Genomic DNA, 18,860 nt, shown 5'->3' with positions numbered 1-18,860 from the left:
AAAGTGGATGGGTGGATGGATGGATGGATGGATGGATGGATGGATGTTATAACATTTAACATAAATCCTCAAATTCATTCAACCTAATTTTCATTTAACCGTGTTATTTGTTCATAATTAATGTTCTCCTTGAAATTAAATAACACACCTCTACTACCCTGGGTTTGCTAGATTATGTCAGCAAACCCAGAGACACTTTTCAAATGTCTTTTGTCTCTACTTTCTTTTATGTTTTGTTTTAATCCAAATCCATGTGAAATATTAACATGTTCTACATTTTCAACTGAGTCACTGAGACACAGTAAAATAACTCAGATTAAGCCAGTTTTCTGGATCAATCCTCTGCCGACAGACTTAACGCTGCTTCCCTGTAAGGTGCAGCCATTACACCATATGAATTTAAAATTTAACGTGGATTGTAATATTTAGAATGATTTATCTATATTTTAATATTGTTATTTGTGTAAAATTGTAGTTAAAGAACAACAAATGCACAGAGACGTCTGTTCTATTTGAATTACCAAAGTTGTTCATTGTTGTTTTTTAAACAACAGCAGTTAAAAATGTATATAGGATCTTCCAAATATCACATGCAATTTCTGGGGTTACCATGGCAACAATGATTCCATGTTGTCTCTTTGCCATGGTTACGTTTAAACGTAAAACAAAACAAAATGTTTTGAAATAGTTGCATTTTGCTGAAACTATCCAGGGTTGATCGATAAATTCGGTGCAATGATATTTAATCACGTCAGCGCTCTCAAAGTGATTTAAAAAGTCTTCAGGCAACACTCAGAGTTTGACTGCGATTGAAGTGAGGGTAAGAAATCAAAACAATCCTTTAATATCGACATTATTAGTTCAATGATTTGAAAAGTAGTTATTGAACCTCTAAAAGTCTTCACTGACTGTTTTCTACAGTTGAGTTATAGTGCTTTGCTAAAGTATTCACACCCCTTAATTGTTGACAAATCTCAGTTTATTTCATCGGGATTAAATATGACAGACTAAAACATGGTAGTGCATAATTGTAGAGAAGAATGGAAATATCTACCCCTCCATCAAGCCCTCAATTTTCTACACCTGCTAATCCTTGTGGGGAGGATGGTGTGTATCTCCAGAAGTCACCGGGTGGGTGGCGGGGTATACCATGGACAGGTTGCTAGTCAATTGGAAGAAAAAAAATTGTTGCCGTTTATTTTAGTTTTTCAATAACAGTCTATAAAAATTAGTTAATATTTGAAACAGTAAATATTTGAAGAAGTGTAAACATTTTGTTGAACCACTTTTCTCTGCAATTGGTTTAACTTTTTCCCATTCTTGTTTGTGAAATACTTAAAGTCCAGTAAGAATGTATTGAGGGCACCTGTGAAAATCATTTTCCAAGGTTTGTCACAGATTCGCAATACAACTGAGGTTTGGACTTTGACTAGGCCAATTTAAGTTATAAACAAACTTTGTTCTTTAATTTGGCTGTTCATTTAGATTTGTTGCCCTGCTGGAAGGTGAACCTCTGCCCCAGACCCACATCTTTTGCAGCCTCTAACAGAGTTTCTTCCAGGATTGCCCTGAATTTGGCTCCTTCCATTTACTATAAAGTCTGACTAACTTCCCAGTTCCCTTCTAAAAAAAAAAAACAAGCCCCACATACTTCTGCAAGGCACTGTAAATCAATGACTTTATCTAATGACTTTTATCTGATGAAAAAACACATTTTGCACTTGAAGGTCTATATGTTATGATCAAAATGAAACATCAATCCTCGAATTCATTCAACCTAATTTTCATTTAACCGTGTTATTTGTTCATAATTTATGTTCTCCTTGAAATTAAAAAACACACCTCTACTACCCTGGGTTTGCTAGATTCTGTCAGCAAACCCAGGGACACTCTTCAAATGTCATTCGTCTCTACTTTCTTTTATGTTTTGTTTTAATCCAAATCCATGTGAAATATTAACATGTTCTACATTTTCAACTGACTCACTGAGACACAATAAAATAAATCAGATTTTCTGGATCAATCCTCTGCCGACAGACCTAACGCTGCTTCCCTGTAAGGTGCAGCCATTACACCATATGAATTTAAAATTTAACGTGGATTGTATTATTTAAAATTATTTATCTATATTTTAATATTGATATTTGTGTAAAATTGTAGTTAAAGAACAACAAATGCACAGAGACGTCTGTTCTATTTGAATTACCAAAGTTGTTCATTGTTGTTTTTTAAACAACAGCAGTTAAAAATGTATATAGGATCTTCCAAATATCACATGCAATTTCAGGGGTTACCATGGCAACAATGATTCCATGTTGTCTCTTTGCCATGGTTACGTTTAAACGTAAAACAAAACAAAATGTTTTGAAATAGTTGCATTTTGCTGAAACTATCCAGGGTTGATCGATAAATTCGGTGCAGTGATACTTAATCACGTCAGCGCTCTCAAAGTGATTTAAAAAGTCTTCAGGCAACACTCAGAGTTTGACTGCGATTGAAGTGAGGGTAAGAAATCAAAACAATCCTTTAATATCGACATTATTAGTTCAATGATTTGAAAAGTAGTTATTGAACCTCTAAAAGTCTTCACTGACTGTTTTCTACAGTTGAGTTATAGTGCTTTGCTAACGTACTCACACCCCTTAATTGTTGACAAAATACAGTTTATTTCATCGGGATTAAATATGACAGAGTAACACATGGTAGTGCATAATTGTAGAGAAGAATGGAAATATCTAACCCTCCATCAATCCCTCCATTTTCTACACCTGCTAATCCTTGTGGGGAGGATGGTGTGTATCTCCAGAAGTCACCGGGTGGGTGGCGGGGTATACCATGGACAGGTTGCTAGTCAATTGGAAGAAAAAAAATTGTTGCCGTTTATTTTATTTTATTTTATTAATAAAAGTCCATGAAAATGAGGGAATGTTTGAAACAGTAAATATTTGAAGAAGTGTAAACATTTTGTTGAACCACTTTTCACTGCAATTGGTTTAACTTTTTCCCATTCTTGTTTGTAAAATCATTCAAGTCCAGTCAGAATGTATTGAGGGCATCTGTGGAAATCATTTTCCAGGTTTTGCCACAGATTCTCAAAACAACTGAGATGTGGACTTTGACTAGGCCATTTTAAGTCATGATCATACTTTGTTCTCTAGTTTGGCTGTTCATTTATGTTTGTTGCCCTGCTGGAAGGTGAACCTCTGCCCCAGACCCACATCTTTTGCAGCCTCTAACAGGGTTTCTTCCAGGATTGCCCTGAATTTGGCTCATTCCATTTTCCCATAAAGTCTGACTAGTTTCACAGTTCCCTTCTAAAAAGAAAGTCTCACATACTTCTGCAAGGCACTGTAAATCAATGACTTTATCTAATGACTTTTATCAGATTTTGCATTTGAAGGTCTATATGGTCAATGTGTGTGGCAGGGACACTTTCTAAATGTCATTCCTCTTTACTGTCTTTCATGTTTTGTTTTAATCCAACTGTGTCAGATGTGAAATAATCAATGACATGTTCTACATTTTCAAACTGGATCACTGAGACACAGTAAAATAACTGAGATTAAGCCAGTTTTCTGGATCAAGCCTGTTCTGTTTGAATAACCAGAGCTGTTCATTGTTGTTTTTTAAACAGCAGTAGTTTAAAATTAATATGGAATGTTCCAAATATCACATGCAAGCTCAGGGGTTACCATGGAAACCACATTTCCATGTTGTGTCTCTGCCATGGTTACGCTTAGAAAACAAAATGTTTTTAAATAGTTGCATTTTGCTGAAAATTTCCAGAGTTGATAGATAATTCAGTGGAGTAAATTCATATTTAATCACGTCAGTGCTCTCAAAGTGATCTGAAAAGTCTTTAGACAACACTCAGAGTTTGAACACGACTGAAGTAAGGGTAAAAAATCAAAACAATCCTTTAATAGCTACAATTTATTGTTCAATAATTTTAGGTATAGCATAAACTCTGATATTATGTAGCATGCATATTAAGGTGACAGCAGCTCAAGCATTTTTTTTTTAAATTGGCATGATTAAAACTTGACTACATGTTCTTTATGGGATTTTTAATGGAGCGACATGCTCCAAAATACAAGATTAACCTCACAAAAAACACTGTGTTAATCTATAAAACAACAGCAGTCACATTAGGTTTGGTCCGAGGATTTCTCAGCAGGCTGCTATTCCACCAGAGGATGGCTAATTTATTAACATAAAACAACCCAGAACCCAGAGTTATTTTCCTATAAGTGCATGTTTGGACAATGAGGAGAGGCAATGTGAGACAATATGGCTGACAGTGTGGCTAGCTGATGATGGAATCAGGTTTATAGACACTAATGTCCTGCAAAATGATATGGTTATTTCACCCCGATACATTTGAAACATTTCTAGTTTACAGTTTAAAATATTTACACTGGTCAACCCCAGATGGTTGTATTGAACACTGATTACAAAATCCTTTTAACACACTTGATTTGTTAAACCTTGAATCTGAAAATGGGTATCATGAGCAGGATCAGTCGCTCACCTAGGCGGCCATTCATTCAGGAAACAACGCTGATAAAAGATTTAAGTTTATTTAAATAGATTTTCTATCTATGCAGATATGAGGAAAATGTCTCTATGTGGAGAAAAATGGTTTATTCTACCATTTAACCATCTAACACAAATAACAGTGTTTATGGTGAGAAGGTACACAAAATGTTTCTTGGTTGTTATCAGCTTAGTTTAGTACAGTTCAATTCAAAAACAATTCAGAGGTTTTTATTTAGGACTCCAATAAAGACTGTATAACTGGAAAGAAGGCCTATTCTGCTCTTACTGAAGGACGTGTATTCAGTTGTTTTTCCTGGTGACTGTTTTCTGGTGGTATGGCTGTTTATTTATTATGTTGTATGACTAAAACTTCAATATCGATATTAATAATGTTGGTTTAAAATCTTCACGGTTTTATTTCACAATCATGCCTCCTAGATATTTGAAAGCAACCTTCAGTTCTCTTTGACTCTCCTCCAGTTTCAGCCTGTTTGGTGGTGTCTTCTGCCACTAAAGAAGAGGGTTCCAGTCATGATGACTGGGACCCAAGGTCCAAGGAGGGAGCAGCCTAACGCAGAGGTCAACATGGCTGGACCAGGAGAGCAGCAGCCCGACCAGACCACGGCCCTCCTGAGGTCTTTTGGTTGGAGGCCAGCCGTACCGTTCCGTCAGCGGCTCTTTCAGTTTGTCTTTAGTACATATCCTTTGCTGATGGCTTCAGTCGCCATTTGCTAAAACCAATAACGCTTTTCAACTCTAATCTGTCTAACACTATTTTACATTTTTTAAACTAATCAGTTTAAAAAGGTTGGTCCAGTGTGTGAGCCTCAACTTCAGTTATTTTGTCCTTAACTTCTGACACTGGGTTAAGCTGCATCTCCATCCTGATCATCCTTATCAACTGCATTGTTCAAGGAATTTTCCAGCCCTGCATAGAGGACCACCTGCTGCAGGATGTGAGATCTGAACTCATTTAGCCACATGTAACCACAAACTGTTGTCACTGCCTGTCTGTAAAGCACAACATTTCCTTCTTTCCAACCAGATTTTGGTATGCTTTGTCTTTGCCTACTTCCTGGTGGAGATGCTGATCAAAGTGACGGCCGTGGGCCTGACGGCCTACCTCCAAGACAACTGGCACAAGTTTGACGTCTTCATTCTCATTGGAGAGTTAGTGACCCTCTATTACTCATGCCGACTCTGTGTTGCAGACACAAACTTGACTGAAATAAAGTAAACGAAACACAAAACCCTGCCTTTACTCTCCTCAGAATCTTGGATTTCTCTCTGAAGGCGTTGGGGTTCCACATTGAGATCTGCTACGTGCTCACCCCATTGCGACTGTTCAGCAGGGTAGACGGTAGGGTTGCCAACTCAGCACTTACAAAATACAGGACAGCTTTGAGTGGGGAAGGGGGGTCATTCTCAAATAATGTCACATTTGCCTGGAGACAGCTCGACAGCAACTGCAATACCAATCATTTTGGTAGATGATGACGTTCAGAGAGCTTCATTTCTACATGCTTCACTTGAGAAATCCAGGATAGAACAGCTTAAGAGCTTAATGCAAAAAGCAGACTTAAAAACTTATTTTCTAAAGTCGCAAAGTCAATCATCCAATACCAATAATCAGACAACCATCTGAAAGCAGCACCAGTCTTTTTTTTCTTTTTTTTTCTGTTGCAAAATTACAAAATACAGAACGAAGATAGGGTAAATTGTACATGTATCTCAAATCAATTTAACATCGGCTCAGGTTCAGCCAGATAATGACTCTCTTTCAAATTTAGGAGCCAAGATCATAAAACAGAACAACAACAAGACAACAGCAAACAATTAAGTTAAAGTGTCTTTGGGACATCAAACCTAACATGTTTGAACACTTGAAGTGTATCACACATAAAACGAGAAAACATAATCTATCATAACTAAATAAAATTAGGCAAAGGGAAACCTCATATAAGGTTAAAATGTTCCAACAGTGAATTTAATTGCATTGCTTGTTTCATTTTAACTAGTTTCAGAGACTTCAAAATCGTTTTTTCCAATTACTAAATTTGGGGTTAGTTTTGAGATACCTACAATAATATAATGTAACATAATATAAAAAAGTTTCCTAAATACTCAAGTGATTTGTTTTAATTTTCTCATACAAATAATACAGTCGTATCAGAAAGTGGGGACAGAACAATGTTCTTAAGATTCAAACAGCTTTCCATCCAGAAGTGGAGAATCAGATCACAGAAAAAAAAAATAAAAGTTTCAAATTCTCAGCATTTCTCAGACAAAATACACAACATTCTGTATTTAAATTGAATTTAGATTTAATAATCTGATCTGTTGTGAAATCATTTAAAATATAGTGTCTACTAAGTGAATTTGGGAAGCATTCTTTTAACAGGAAATACCTTAACATTTCTTTTCATAATCTCCTTGATGCACCAAACATTTAAACAACGTAATGAAAACTCGGTATACATAACAAAAACACTTAGAAAAAACAGCGAATTGCAGGCTGCAGTCAAAAAGACATTTGAGGGCTGTGACTGTGGCCTGATGGGTTGAGTAGTCGTCTGGCAATCAGAAGGTTGCAGGTTTGATTCCAGCTTCCCCTTGTCGTATGTCAATGTGCCCCTGGGCAAGGCACCTAACCCCAAGTTGCCTTCCGAGCTCCCTCTCAGTATGAATGTGTGCGAGTTAGTGAGAGAGAGTGTGGCTATAGTGTACAGCACTTTGGGTGATCAGCATGACTGGAAAAGTGCTGTATAAGTTCAGTCCATTTACCATTGAAGCCCAAATTAAATAAAAATAACTTAATTGTGTTGAAATCATTTGCTGACATATTGATTCCCCCCCCCAGTTCAAAAAAGCTATCTGCGCCCTGGTGCCCCTGGTTGACTCGAGATAAGATGTAAATATTCAGTCCATTTACTGTTTTCCAGTAATCGGTCTGTCTGCCAATTGGTGTGGTGTCCATACATTCATCTCATATTTAATGCCGACAATAGAAATATATTCTGTACAACTGGTGCATTTATACTAAAAACAGGCGTAAAGGTTGTAGCCATAATAAATAATCCTAGTAACCAAGCCTGAAGCCCGCCTGTGTTCACCTCTGCAGAGATGCGGAAACTGGTGTCCATGCTCCTGGGCATCCTGCCCATGCTGGGAAACGTCCTCATCCTCTATGCCTTCGTCGTCTACATCTTCGCCCTGGTGGGGGTCCAGCTGTGGGCGGGGGACCTGCACTACCGATGCTTCCTGGGAGAGGACATTGCAGCGTAAGAAACCTTCCTTCTTCCTCTGGGTTTCATTATATCTGCAGGAAAATATTCAGTCCGTAAATTCATTCAGGAATTTAAAACTTTGAGAATTCTTCCTGATATTTCCTAAAGACCGAAGAAATAAATGTGGAGCTTGGTGAGAATTGTGAACAGGCCCAAAATGGCAGCAGTCCAATAAACAAATCAGAAAATACAATATGTCATTATTTTAATTAAATCAGAAATGTATTTAAATTACGTATTATAGAATAATGGTTATATGTGAACATTTCCTTTATTTCAATTGTCTGCATATTAAAATCATATATAGTTATCACTTTATTTATTAAATTATATTACAGTTGGGTAAAATTAAACTATCACTGCGACTTACCAGACTCTACTATCTTTTTTATCTGTCAATTTTAGACCAATCATCTTTACGTATCTTTAAATTAGTTTATTATAAATGTGTTTATCATATACTAATAAAATATTTTGAATAGTGTAAATAATATTAAATAGATTATTGCACGTATAACTGTTTAGGTTATTTATTAAATTAATTATTAAGTATTTATGTTTCAACCATATTGATTTTGTAGTATTATATTTTACAATCTTAAAAAAATTTCCTGGCTTCATACTGCATTACCGTGTAAAAATAAAGATACTATTAAATAAGAAAAGATTGGTTAAAAACATTAAATACACCTTTTAATAATGTTTTTAACTGTATATTTTATCCATTCTTATTGCCAGTACATAAGAAATTTGCCTGAGTAAAATGTACTGAAATTGAAGAACATTTTTTGACTCAGACCAAATGTTATCTGTTTGAGGAAACTTCACTTAAGACAAATTTATTGTGTATATATTCAGATTTTTGGACATGCACACCCCTTCTACTATTCGGTTCAGTGCAATCTTTTGCTTTTTGGTAGAAAAGCTGTTTTCTTTTTGCTATATTTGCAGTTTTTTAAATCTCTTCATAAGAATACAGTGCACAGTAGATAGCGTTTGGGGTCTCTTCAGCTGGGAATGTTTGCTCTGATGCATTGCAGCCTTTTCATGGCGTTCATCTTTAATGTGCTTTTATCCACCCAGGCTGTATAACAGGAGCCTGAGTCCATACTATGTGTCCTTGCCTGGCGAGAGAGTTCCTTTCATCTGTTCTGTCGAGAAGACGGGCATGCGTCACTGCTGGGACATACCTCCTCTCCATGAAAACGGGAACCCCTGTTTGCTGGCTGCTCCCCAGCAGAATCCGACAGGTCCCCTCGGGGCCAATGTTAGCGGCTGTGTTAACTGGAATGTGTACTACAATGTGTGTCGTTCCGGAGGACAAAACCCGAACTTGGGCTCCATCAACTTTGACAACATCGGCTACGCCTGGATTGCCGTTTTCCAGGTAAGCCATCTGTGTTACAAGACATTTTTCCCCCTCGTCATCTAGAGCTTCATGACAACAGAGCAGTGCTCCAGGTGCTGTAGTTATGCAAAAAAAAACTATTTGCTTTACAAAGGGACGCTTTATATGTATGAAGCCTCCCTTGATTTTTTTTAGCCGAATGCAGCTAACCGCTGCCAAGGCCTATTGTAATCAAAGGGTTTCTTATTATTCCATTGCCTCCAAGAACAGCTTTTTGGAGGTCTAAACATGCCTGAAAACTCACCAAACTTATCAAAAGTTGTCCACTGACTAAAAGATTTTAATGTAATGTAAAATGGGTGTGGCCAAATTGCTTTACAGGGCCGCCAAAAGAATTGGACCAAACCATGAGCTGTAGAGAGTTGAAATTTGGTTTATAGGTAGATCACTCAAAATCATGAAAAAGCCTCTTGGTGGTATGCCATAAAACCAACAGGAAGTCAAAGGGTAAATTTTGGCCGTTTTTGACATCTACACCTCTCAAACATTAATTTTGAGCTATGGTCTTCAAATTCGCGCAGTATGCAGTCAAGGCCCTGGGGATTAAAAGTTATCAAAATGGTGGGGGTATGACAATGTATAGGAAGCGTAGCCACAGCTTGAACATTACCTACTCGGCAAAACATTGGAAACGTTTTAATTCTCGTATAAAAAGGTTGAATTAAACAAAAGCTGGTATGATGGATCGCTTTCAGGTGCGCGACGATCCTTTGTGGGTCAAAGTCTGACATCATCAAAGTCACGCCCCTTCAGAAGAGGAAGCCACTTTTTTCACTTGATGCTTCTTTGACCTCCTTGACCCACTTTGATCAACTTGAAACTGCCTTAATAGACAGATAACATGTTGGTCTCAGATCCTTTGGAGCATAGTTTTCACTGGAGGGTGTGGTAACGGCGGCGTGGCAAAGTTTGGCTCTAATCTCCACAATTTTCATCTGATCTGCACCAAATTCGCTATGATGGATCTTAGTCTAGGCCCCAAAAGATATGTAGTGAAACAAGTGGTGGGCATGGCCTAATCTCTCTACAGCGCCACCTAGCAACACTAAAAGAATCAGCCCCAAGCCATACTTTGACCGAAGGATTGTGAAATTTGGTACACATACATTAATTCTCAGAACCCACAAAAAAGTGTCTTGGACCGATGGTCCAAGCCCAACAGGAAATCGGCCATTTTAGGTCAAACCCACCATTTTGTCTCTTTTACTCATATTGTATGAGAGTGAACTCCTTCTAGAGCTTTGGACTTAAAAATCACTCAGTATAGTCTTAAGGCATTGGGAATCAAAAGTTATGACACGCTTTTTGATGCATCAAAGTATGTGTGTGTGGCCAAGCCTCAAAATCTGACTTCTCGTCATAAAAGACAGAATTATAATAACATCCACAGTGAGGTTCTCTGCAGCGTGACCCTTTCTATGAGTCATCTCACAGATTGCATTCATCTGTACATTGGATGACATCAGTTTAGCCCCACCCTCTGAAATGATTCTTCACAATAACGTGATCTATCCTCCCTCCTAACTGGAGTAAGATGACTCTTCATGGTTGGGATATGCTGCTTCTCTTGCTTAAGATTAATTCATTCTGCTTTTTTTTTTTATATATATATATTAACCCTTTGAGACCCTCATAACGTTGTTAAGATGCTGGTTATAGGTCATAAGAAAGTTTAATTTCTCTTTTACTATTGCAGATTTTCATTTCTTCACCTTTTATATGTTCTATCTGTTTCCTTCAGGCTGTCACTCTGAAAGGCTGGACAGACATTATGTACTATGTGATGGACTCATATTCCTACTGGAGTTGTATCTATTTCATCATCCTCACGATTGTAAGTCAATTTATTTAGAGTTGTGTTTGCAATCAAGATTTTTTAAGCCTCACAAAGCCTTAGGAACTGGACTATCGTGTTTTTTGGACTAATTTGAAAAGAAATGTGATGTTTTGATGCGATGCTCATCAATATAACTGTGATTTCCTCCCTTTTTAGAGATACAGTAATGCTTTTTATACAAAGAGATTACCTAATTGCTTTGTTAATTTAACTGAAACTTTAATGAAGCTTTCATGAAACTTAAAGCCTTTAAACATTTGAATAAACCCATCAGAAGTTTCTTCCTGATTCAAGGGAGTGGTTCCTCTCCACAGTCGCAACATGCTTGGTCAAGATGAGAACCACTGCAAAGTCCTTGGCTGCATCAAAAATATTCAAATCATAGCTCCTAGCTTCTGTCCCCTGGGCTTTCTTGAAGTCAACAGTAAGGAAGCTGTTATTTGTGGGAACAAAAAATCACCACAGAGAAGTGTTTCAGCAGGTAGAAGTGAAAAAGCAGTGTTGAAAAGCAGAACGCAGCAGACTCCAGGTTCACTATGACATCTATAAAGAGAGACTTCAAAGATATTACTTAAAACTGATAAATGCAAGGGAATTTGTCCTCTGAGATCATCAACTAAAACATTAATAATGCTCATGCCTTATTTGCCACGGTCGACAGGTTAACAAATCCCCCTCTGTCTGTGGCATCTGACCTCCATTCCAGCAGAGCCTGTAATGAATTTGCTAATTCTTTGCTGAGAAAATCCGAAAGATTCTGGAGCCTATACATCCATATCATGTTCAGAACCAAAGCTGTCTCCAACTAGAACTGATTGTGACAAAATATCCCAATTCTGCAAAATAAACTACGAAAGCTTAGAAGACAATATTCACCAGCTAAAGTCCTCCTCCTGCTGCCTTGATGTTCTCCCCACAGCTTTCGTTAAGAAAGTTTTCCCTGTCATAATGTCTGATTTGACTCAGATAATAAACACGTATGGTCACATCAGTTACCATAACTATGCGGACGACATACAGCTGTATATCACCATGTCACCAGGTGACTATGAACCCATTCAAGCACTGAGTAAATGCCTAGAAGAAATCAATGCATGAATTTTTTGGACCAATAGAGGAGCAATCAAAAGTTAGCACACAGCTTGAGCTGCTTCAGCTAGTAACTGCTGATCAAGCCCAAACTCTGGGTCTAGTGATGGACTCAGATCTGAACCTCCAAAAGCATCTTTACAAGCTCGGCCTTTAAAGGACTAATCTATCGGCAGGATCCTGGAAAAACTAATCCATGTGTTTACCTTTAGTATAATTGATTACAGTGTTTCACAGGTCTGCCAAAAAAGTTGATCAGACAGCTGCAGCTGATCCAGAATGCTGCTGCCTGTGTCCTCACTAAGACCAAGAAAGTAGAGCACATCACCCAAGTTCTAAAGTCCTTACACTGGTTCCCTGTATCTCAGAGAATAGGCTTTAAAATACTTCTGTTAGTCTATAAATCACTGAATGGCTTAGCACCTAAACACATCACAGACATGCTGTCAGTGTATCTATCCCCCTTGTTTACTAAGGTCTTCTGGCTTCAGCCTACTCTGCATACCTAGACCCAGAACTAAACAAGGAGAAGCAGCATTTAGTTCCTATGCTCCACTTATCTGATACAAACTCCCAGAAAACTGTAAAAGTGCTGAAAGCCTGAGTTCTTTTAAATCAAGATTAAAAACACATTTGTTTAGGAATGCCTTTGACTGTTCTAGTTAAATGGAAACATCATTAGTTTAAGTTTGTAGTCCAACTGTTTTTTAAATCATTTATATTTGCTTTTAGTTTCCATTTTCCATGTTTTATTTAGTTAATTTTTTTCTACATTTTATCCCAACTTGCTTTTATTCTGTTTCTGTTTTCCTATAGTTTAATCATGTAAAGCACATTGAGTTGTCCTTGTACTGAAATGTGCTATACAAATAAATTTGTCTTGCCTTGCCTTATTGTGGGAGAGCTTCGCACTGCTGTGTCGATTTCAGACAGCCTGTAACTCATACATCATTATGCAATGGAAACGCACATGGATAATGCGAGTCGAATCTGGGCCTACAGCCATTAGAAATAAATTGGAACCAGGCTCCTTTCCTATCTCCTTCCTTACTGACTGCATTATCCTGACAAAAATACTCATGGTGAACACTGACGCACTTCTGCTTTGACTGACGAGTCCTTACCAATTAGACAGTTTGGGATGCAGCCCACAACTCACTGCAATCAGCTGCCTTATAGATATCTTTTTACAACTAACTGAAACTGAATTTGACTGTATTTTATTACTAGAATCAAATTAGACTGTTTGTGATTTAACCTGTCTACACAAGTAGATTGAATCAGATTCATTTTTAACAGTATAGGTCTATACAACACCACATGCATTGAGTCTGTTTGTCTTGTATAATTTCTTTAGATATCTAGTGAATGGATCCTAACGAAATAAACTGAATTGAATTGTACTCTTAACGTCTCATACAAGCTACTGATTTGTTGTTTATGTCTTGATGAAGCTTGGCTCCTTCGTCATAATGAACACGTGTGCAGTCGTTATCGCCACCCACTACTCAGAGGCCACGGAGGACGATGCTGGAGAGCCGCTCCCCGGTACTCTGAGTCTCAACATGGTCTGGACCACGCTGAGAAACTGGCTTGTGCAGCTCTACAGCAGGTCAGATACTAGTTACAGAATAAAATGAAGAAGGAATCTAAGCTCAAAAGAATGCACTAATATAGAAAACACCTAAAAATAGGACAAATGAGCCACTGTGGCAAAAGTCAAATGGCAAATTACACCACAGAATACGGCAAAATCTGAACAAAATAAGAAAAACAAAACCACCACCTGGAGCTCGTGACTATGAATTACTAAATATTAATTTAATGATTTACACTAAATATTCATTAAACTGTGGGTCTTTAGGCCAAGTTAAACTAGTTTTAGTCAAGGAAAACATCAGAACTGCATAAATAAACGACTGCATGTCAGTTCAGCCTGAAAATCCCTCCTGGTTCCTGGGTAACTCATCTTCATCTTATTGTTGTTTTAATCGTTAGTTTGTGCAACAAGTGGAGTTCCAGTGACAGCCGGAGCAGCGCAACTCCGTCCAAGGTGAGAGCACCAACGAACCGCCTCCACCAGATTTTATCCGCTACTAACACAGGGCAGACCGACATGACTCTGTCATCTAACAGATTCCATGCTGGCAGCCATTCCAGAAAAGGCTGGAGGTGATAGTGAAAGGCCAAATATTCAACAGAGTAATCATGGCTGCCATTTTCCTGAACATCCTCTGCATGGCTGTGGAGCACCATAACCAGGTAAGACATTTTTGAAAAGTTGTTGGCTGGATGTCAGAAGAACAGCTGATCTGTGATTGTGAGTCCTCATAGAGTCACATTATTGTACAACTGTTAGGGATCATGATCATGCTGTTTTTATCTGTCTCTGACACGTCTTCAGTGCAGTTTCAAGCTAAGGTTTCAGGCCTTGTCTCATCTCCATCTTCATACTCTCTGTATCACATCCTCCTGCAGCCTCTCCTGATGACCATGGCATTGCAGATCTGTAACACTATCATCACTGCTCTCTTTGTCCTGGAGATGATTCTTAAACAGCTCGCCTTCAGGTGGGCTTACTTCCAGGACTGGAGCAACGTGTTTGACTTTGCCATCGTCATTATCAGGTATGATCCCATGCAAGTGGGTGTCTGACCTGACTTGTAGCATAGACTTGAGACGGGTCACTATCCAGTGAAACTCAAATAAACTGGATTCAGATTCCAAACGTTTCCTGTTTCAGAGTTTTATGTGTAATGTTAACTGTAGAGCAAACTAAAATGTTTGTGCCTTTCAGTTTGTGGGAGCTCGGAGCCCAATCTGACAGCAAGCTATCGGTGATGCGTGCGTTTCGAGTGCTGCGGTTAGGGAAGCTGGTGCACTTTCTGCCCTACCTGCAGAGACAACTGCTGGTGCTGAAGAGGACCATGGTGGAGGCGGCCATGCTCTGCTGGCTGCTGTTCTTTGGGATCTATCTCTTCGGGTGCATGCTCACACTGAGTCCTATATCTAGCAGAGAAAAGATGAGTAGTTTTAATTTGTATCTGCTGTGTCCCTGCAGCATCGTGGGAATGCATCTGTCTGGTTGCAAGATTCATAGCTCAGGTCCAGATTTCAGCTCCAACATCGTCCGCAACGTCAATAACAGGAAAAACTTTGACACGCTCCTCTGGTCCATGGTCACAGTGTTTGAGGTCAGAGTCTGGTATTAAAGTTGTTACCATTTTTGCATAATTTGTTGTATATTCATATTTATTTGTTCATATTCCTGCAGGTTTTGACTCAAGGGGACTGGAATATGGTCCTATACAACGCAATGGCATCTATCTCTGCCTGGGCTGCTGTCTACTTTGTTGCGGTCATTATTCTGGGAAAGAACGTGCTCCTCAACATCCTGGTGGGCATTGTTGTGGAGAGCTTCCAGAACCAGGTCAGAACCTGTCCAAGCGTTTTCTCCCTTCACTGAAACACACAGCTGCCTCAGATTTTCAGAAATGTGATTCATGTTGTTGGTTTTCTGCTCTTTGATCTAACAGCCAGAAGAAGTCCTACCCCCTTCAGAATCTGGTTCTGCCACGTTGAACACTGATGTAAGTTTGAACTTTTCTCTCAGCGCATCTTAAGATTTTTCACACCCCATGAACTGTTTCACATAAAATGAAAACGCAAATGAAAAGTGTGGTTTACATTTGTTTTCAGCCCCCATGCCAACATGTTTCCCTGTATTTCTTAACCAAAGGTAAAGGTTAAGAAAGTAAAGGTGCCCTCCTGGGCACCTTTACTTTGGGGGTCCCTTTGGGCATCTGGGGTTTTGGGTCTTCCGGCGCCTGCCTCGGTACTCGGGGTGGGGGGGGGGGGGGGGGTCTTTGGCTCTTCACAACCACTGTTGAGCATTTTTCACATGGATAAACCTCACAGATACAAGTGCACTCTCACAAACTGCTACAGGTGCTGGGTTCCAGGTACTTAGAGATTCACTTCCACACAGAAAGCCCATATTTTTATCTTCAGCTTCCGCATTATACATGTCGGATTAGATAATACTACATATACTTCAGATATTGTATCAAGGTGTTACTTTATTGTATCTGTAATACTATATCCGTTGGTTGTGCTGTTCTTTTTATATCTCTCTTTGCAGGTGATGAAGCACACTCAAGATGTTTTATCATTCTCTCCCTTTTATCTCCTCTTTCTTTTACCTTTTCTCCCTTTTTTTCTTGTTTTTCTTTTCCTCTTCAACTTTCTCATTGTAATGTCCATATAATATGAAATACTCCCTGCATGAATTATAATAAAACTATTTACATGCATAAACCAAGTGGAGCAGTATGGCAAAAGCCGTACTGCTCCACTTGTGAAAGTAAAATCTGTTGGGCTCTTTTTGGCATTAAGACAACAATTCTTACTGCCACATTAGCAGACAGGACACAAAAAAAAGATTTCGGTCTGGACTTTGACTAGGCCGCTCTAGCTTATGAATATGCTTTGATCTAAACCAGGGGTGTCCAGGTCTAGTTCATTAGAGCTACTAGCCCTTCTCCAACACCTGAATGAACTGAGTGGCTCCCGAGATGGTCTGCAGTTTCCTGCTCAGGTGTTGCAGCATCGGCGTGCTATTAGGGAATGCTAATTCAGTTTAGCAGAACAAGTGCTGCACTTTTTTCTGTTAGGTTTAACACTCTCTTGGCTTCTTTTTGCCTCCCTCCGTGAATGCTAACTGCACTTGGCGTCCACGTATCAGCAGTGCAGGCTATTATTAGATGAAAGGGGAGTGTTTTTGCAACACCAGTACCCACCTGAACAGTTCGCTGAGCAGTTAAACTGAATTTAACAAAGTCTTGAGGCAGATCATTTGCCTGAAATAAATTTTAACCAAGTTACTCTAATCAATTGAGGAATTGTTTCAGCCCTAGTTCTTTCATGATGCTGTTTGTTGCTATTTATTTATTAATACTAACATTAGTTAATGCACAGGTGAATTCTGCTGATCCGGAAGTCAAACCCAGACGTTAGATTAATGGGAGCTGAATAGAAATGCATGCCTCACTTTTGTCCATAAAATCTTTGAAGAAATACCATTAAGTTTATGGTTGTAAAGTAAGCAACTAAGTTCAGCTGGTCTGCATGCTTTTGTAAGGCTCTGTACATATTATGGCTTCTGATCAGACCCCACACCCTATTCACCATGCAGAAACATTTGCAAACATAATTTTTTTTTTCCAGGATCCTTCAGGTATCAGCCTGGGTCCTTCAAACTCTGAGTCCAGCTCTGGTCAGATGCAGTCAATTCAGGTGGAGGAAGCCGCCGTAACACAGACGGACCAGGACCATGTAAGTCTGTGTGACAGGCAGCTTTCTAGGGCTGCTGTTGAGCACGTTGAGAAGCTAATCCTGAAAGAATGTTTTTAAACATTTAGGGACCTTTAAACATTTAGGGACATTTAGGGAAGCTACACTATTTAAAAAAAGAATATAGAAAACGATACCAAACTAATTTTTTATTTGTATATATCAACCATTATAAAATTTGTGTCATTGTAGCCTCATACTTCAAAGTCTTTTATTCACAATCTGGGTGAAAGACCAACACAAAGTTGTGCATTTTTCGGATGTGGAAGGAGAACGGAACATGGTTTGAAATTATTTTAATTTCTGTAAATTGTAGAAAATTTTTAGCCTCGTGAGACCATCCTGATCTCGCGAGCTTTCAAGGTTTCACTCGCAGATCAGTCTGGCTACTCTCCGTTAAAGAAAATTTGGAGCCGTTCACCAAACGAACGTCCAATCAGCGTTGGCTTTGAGGCGGGTTGAGGTGTGACGCAACGAGGAGCGACAGTTCAGTCTTAAGAACATGGCGGCTTCAGCCGATGAAACTAGCGTTAGTGTGGCTATCGAGCAAGTTTTATCGGAATTACAGAGTATTTCTTTGCTGAGCTAACGAGCCTTTACCTGCAGCAGCAAGAGTAGCTTGGCTTGTGGTTGTGTTTTCGTCGTCGCTCTGTTACGAGCGACGACGAAGCATGTTGACAAGTATGTCATATGCTTCGTTGATCTGATTGGTTCATTTGGCCCGTCTATCACCAACACAGGCCAATCAGCTAACCAGTATTTTCGCCCCTTCCCAAAATTACTTCAACGGAAGGTTTCCAGATGGATATGCGAAGCAAATCTATCTAGCGGAGTCAGGCTAGAAAATTTTGGCCCTAGTTCAGAGCCCTGAGGGACACCTTTTGTCGCATTCATGTAATGTGGGAAAAGACCTGTGAGCTAAACACACTGCTTACGACCAGAGAGATTATTTCATTCATAAACAGCCAACTGCTTAGTCTGAGCAGCCGACATCTAAAAACTGCTGGCATCTGATGACACATAGTCTGCAGTATTACCTTATTAAGAAAAGTCCATGAAAGTCAAGCAAGGACACAGAGTTTATTCTATCCTGGGGTATAGTTAATACAGACATTAAACAGCCTCAGTTTAACACACTAGGCAGAACTGCTTTAAAGTTTTCCAGTTTTGTTTTCTATGCTGTCAGGAAGGTGAAACCAATGTCTTTGATATGTGACTGTTTAGGGATCTATGGGCTGGATGAGGAAGATGCAGCGCTGGTGCAAAGACCATGAAGATTGGTCCCTCTATTTGCTGTCTCCACAGAACTGGCAAGTCAGAGATGCACACCCACTAAGACACAGAAATT

At 39.0% G+C, this 18,860-nt stretch overlaps 1 protein-coding gene across 4 annotated transcripts in view; it reads left to right on the top strand.

Moving 5' to 3' along the window:
* The first annotated feature begins 710 nt into the window (after positions 1-710).
* Positions 711-18,860, top strand: part of LOC105918384 (voltage-dependent T-type calcium channel subunit alpha-1H) — a 43,387-nt gene continuing 25,237 nt past the window's right edge. For 3 of the 4 annotated variants that reach the window (XM_036136753.1, XM_036136756.1, XM_036136755.1), the window contains exons 1-18: positions 2,404-2,505; positions 5,020-5,237; positions 5,402-5,495; positions 5,585-5,709; positions 5,811-5,899; positions 7,661-7,820; positions 8,910-9,213; positions 10,976-11,068; positions 13,615-13,772; positions 14,159-14,213; positions 14,297-14,422; positions 14,639-14,787; positions 14,958-15,143; positions 15,222-15,354; positions 15,435-15,590; positions 15,697-15,750; positions 17,387-17,494; positions 18,737-18,822. In XM_036136753.1, the coding sequence (XP_035992646.1) occupies positions 5,071-5,237; positions 5,402-5,495; positions 5,585-5,709; positions 5,811-5,899; positions 7,661-7,820; positions 8,910-9,213; positions 10,976-11,068; positions 13,615-13,772; positions 14,159-14,213; positions 14,297-14,422; positions 14,639-14,787; positions 14,958-15,143; positions 15,222-15,354; positions 15,435-15,590; positions 15,697-15,750; positions 17,387-17,494; positions 18,737-18,822 (2,243 nt within the window). In that variant the 5' untranslated portion in view covers positions 2,404-2,505; positions 5,020-5,070. Of the gene's footprint in view, positions 821-2,403; positions 2,506-5,019; positions 5,238-5,401; positions 5,496-5,584; positions 5,710-5,810; positions 5,900-7,660; positions 7,821-8,909; positions 9,214-10,975; positions 11,069-13,614; positions 13,773-14,158; positions 14,214-14,296; positions 14,423-14,638; positions 14,788-14,957; positions 15,144-15,221; positions 15,355-15,434; positions 15,591-15,696; positions 15,751-17,386; positions 17,495-18,736; positions 18,823-18,860 lie in introns of those variants that run through there. The other variant, XM_036136754.1, reaches the window with a different exon arrangement.

Source organism: Fundulus heteroclitus, chromosome 5 (assembly GCF_011125445.2).
Source record: "Fundulus heteroclitus isolate FHET01 chromosome 5, MU-UCD_Fhet_4.1, whole genome shotgun sequence".
Lineage (NCBI taxonomy): Eukaryota > Metazoa > Chordata > Actinopteri > Cyprinodontiformes > Fundulidae > Fundulus > Fundulus heteroclitus.
The sequence above is the reverse complement of the archived record's forward strand: the minus strand, read 5'-3'. Positions and strand labels throughout refer to the sequence as shown.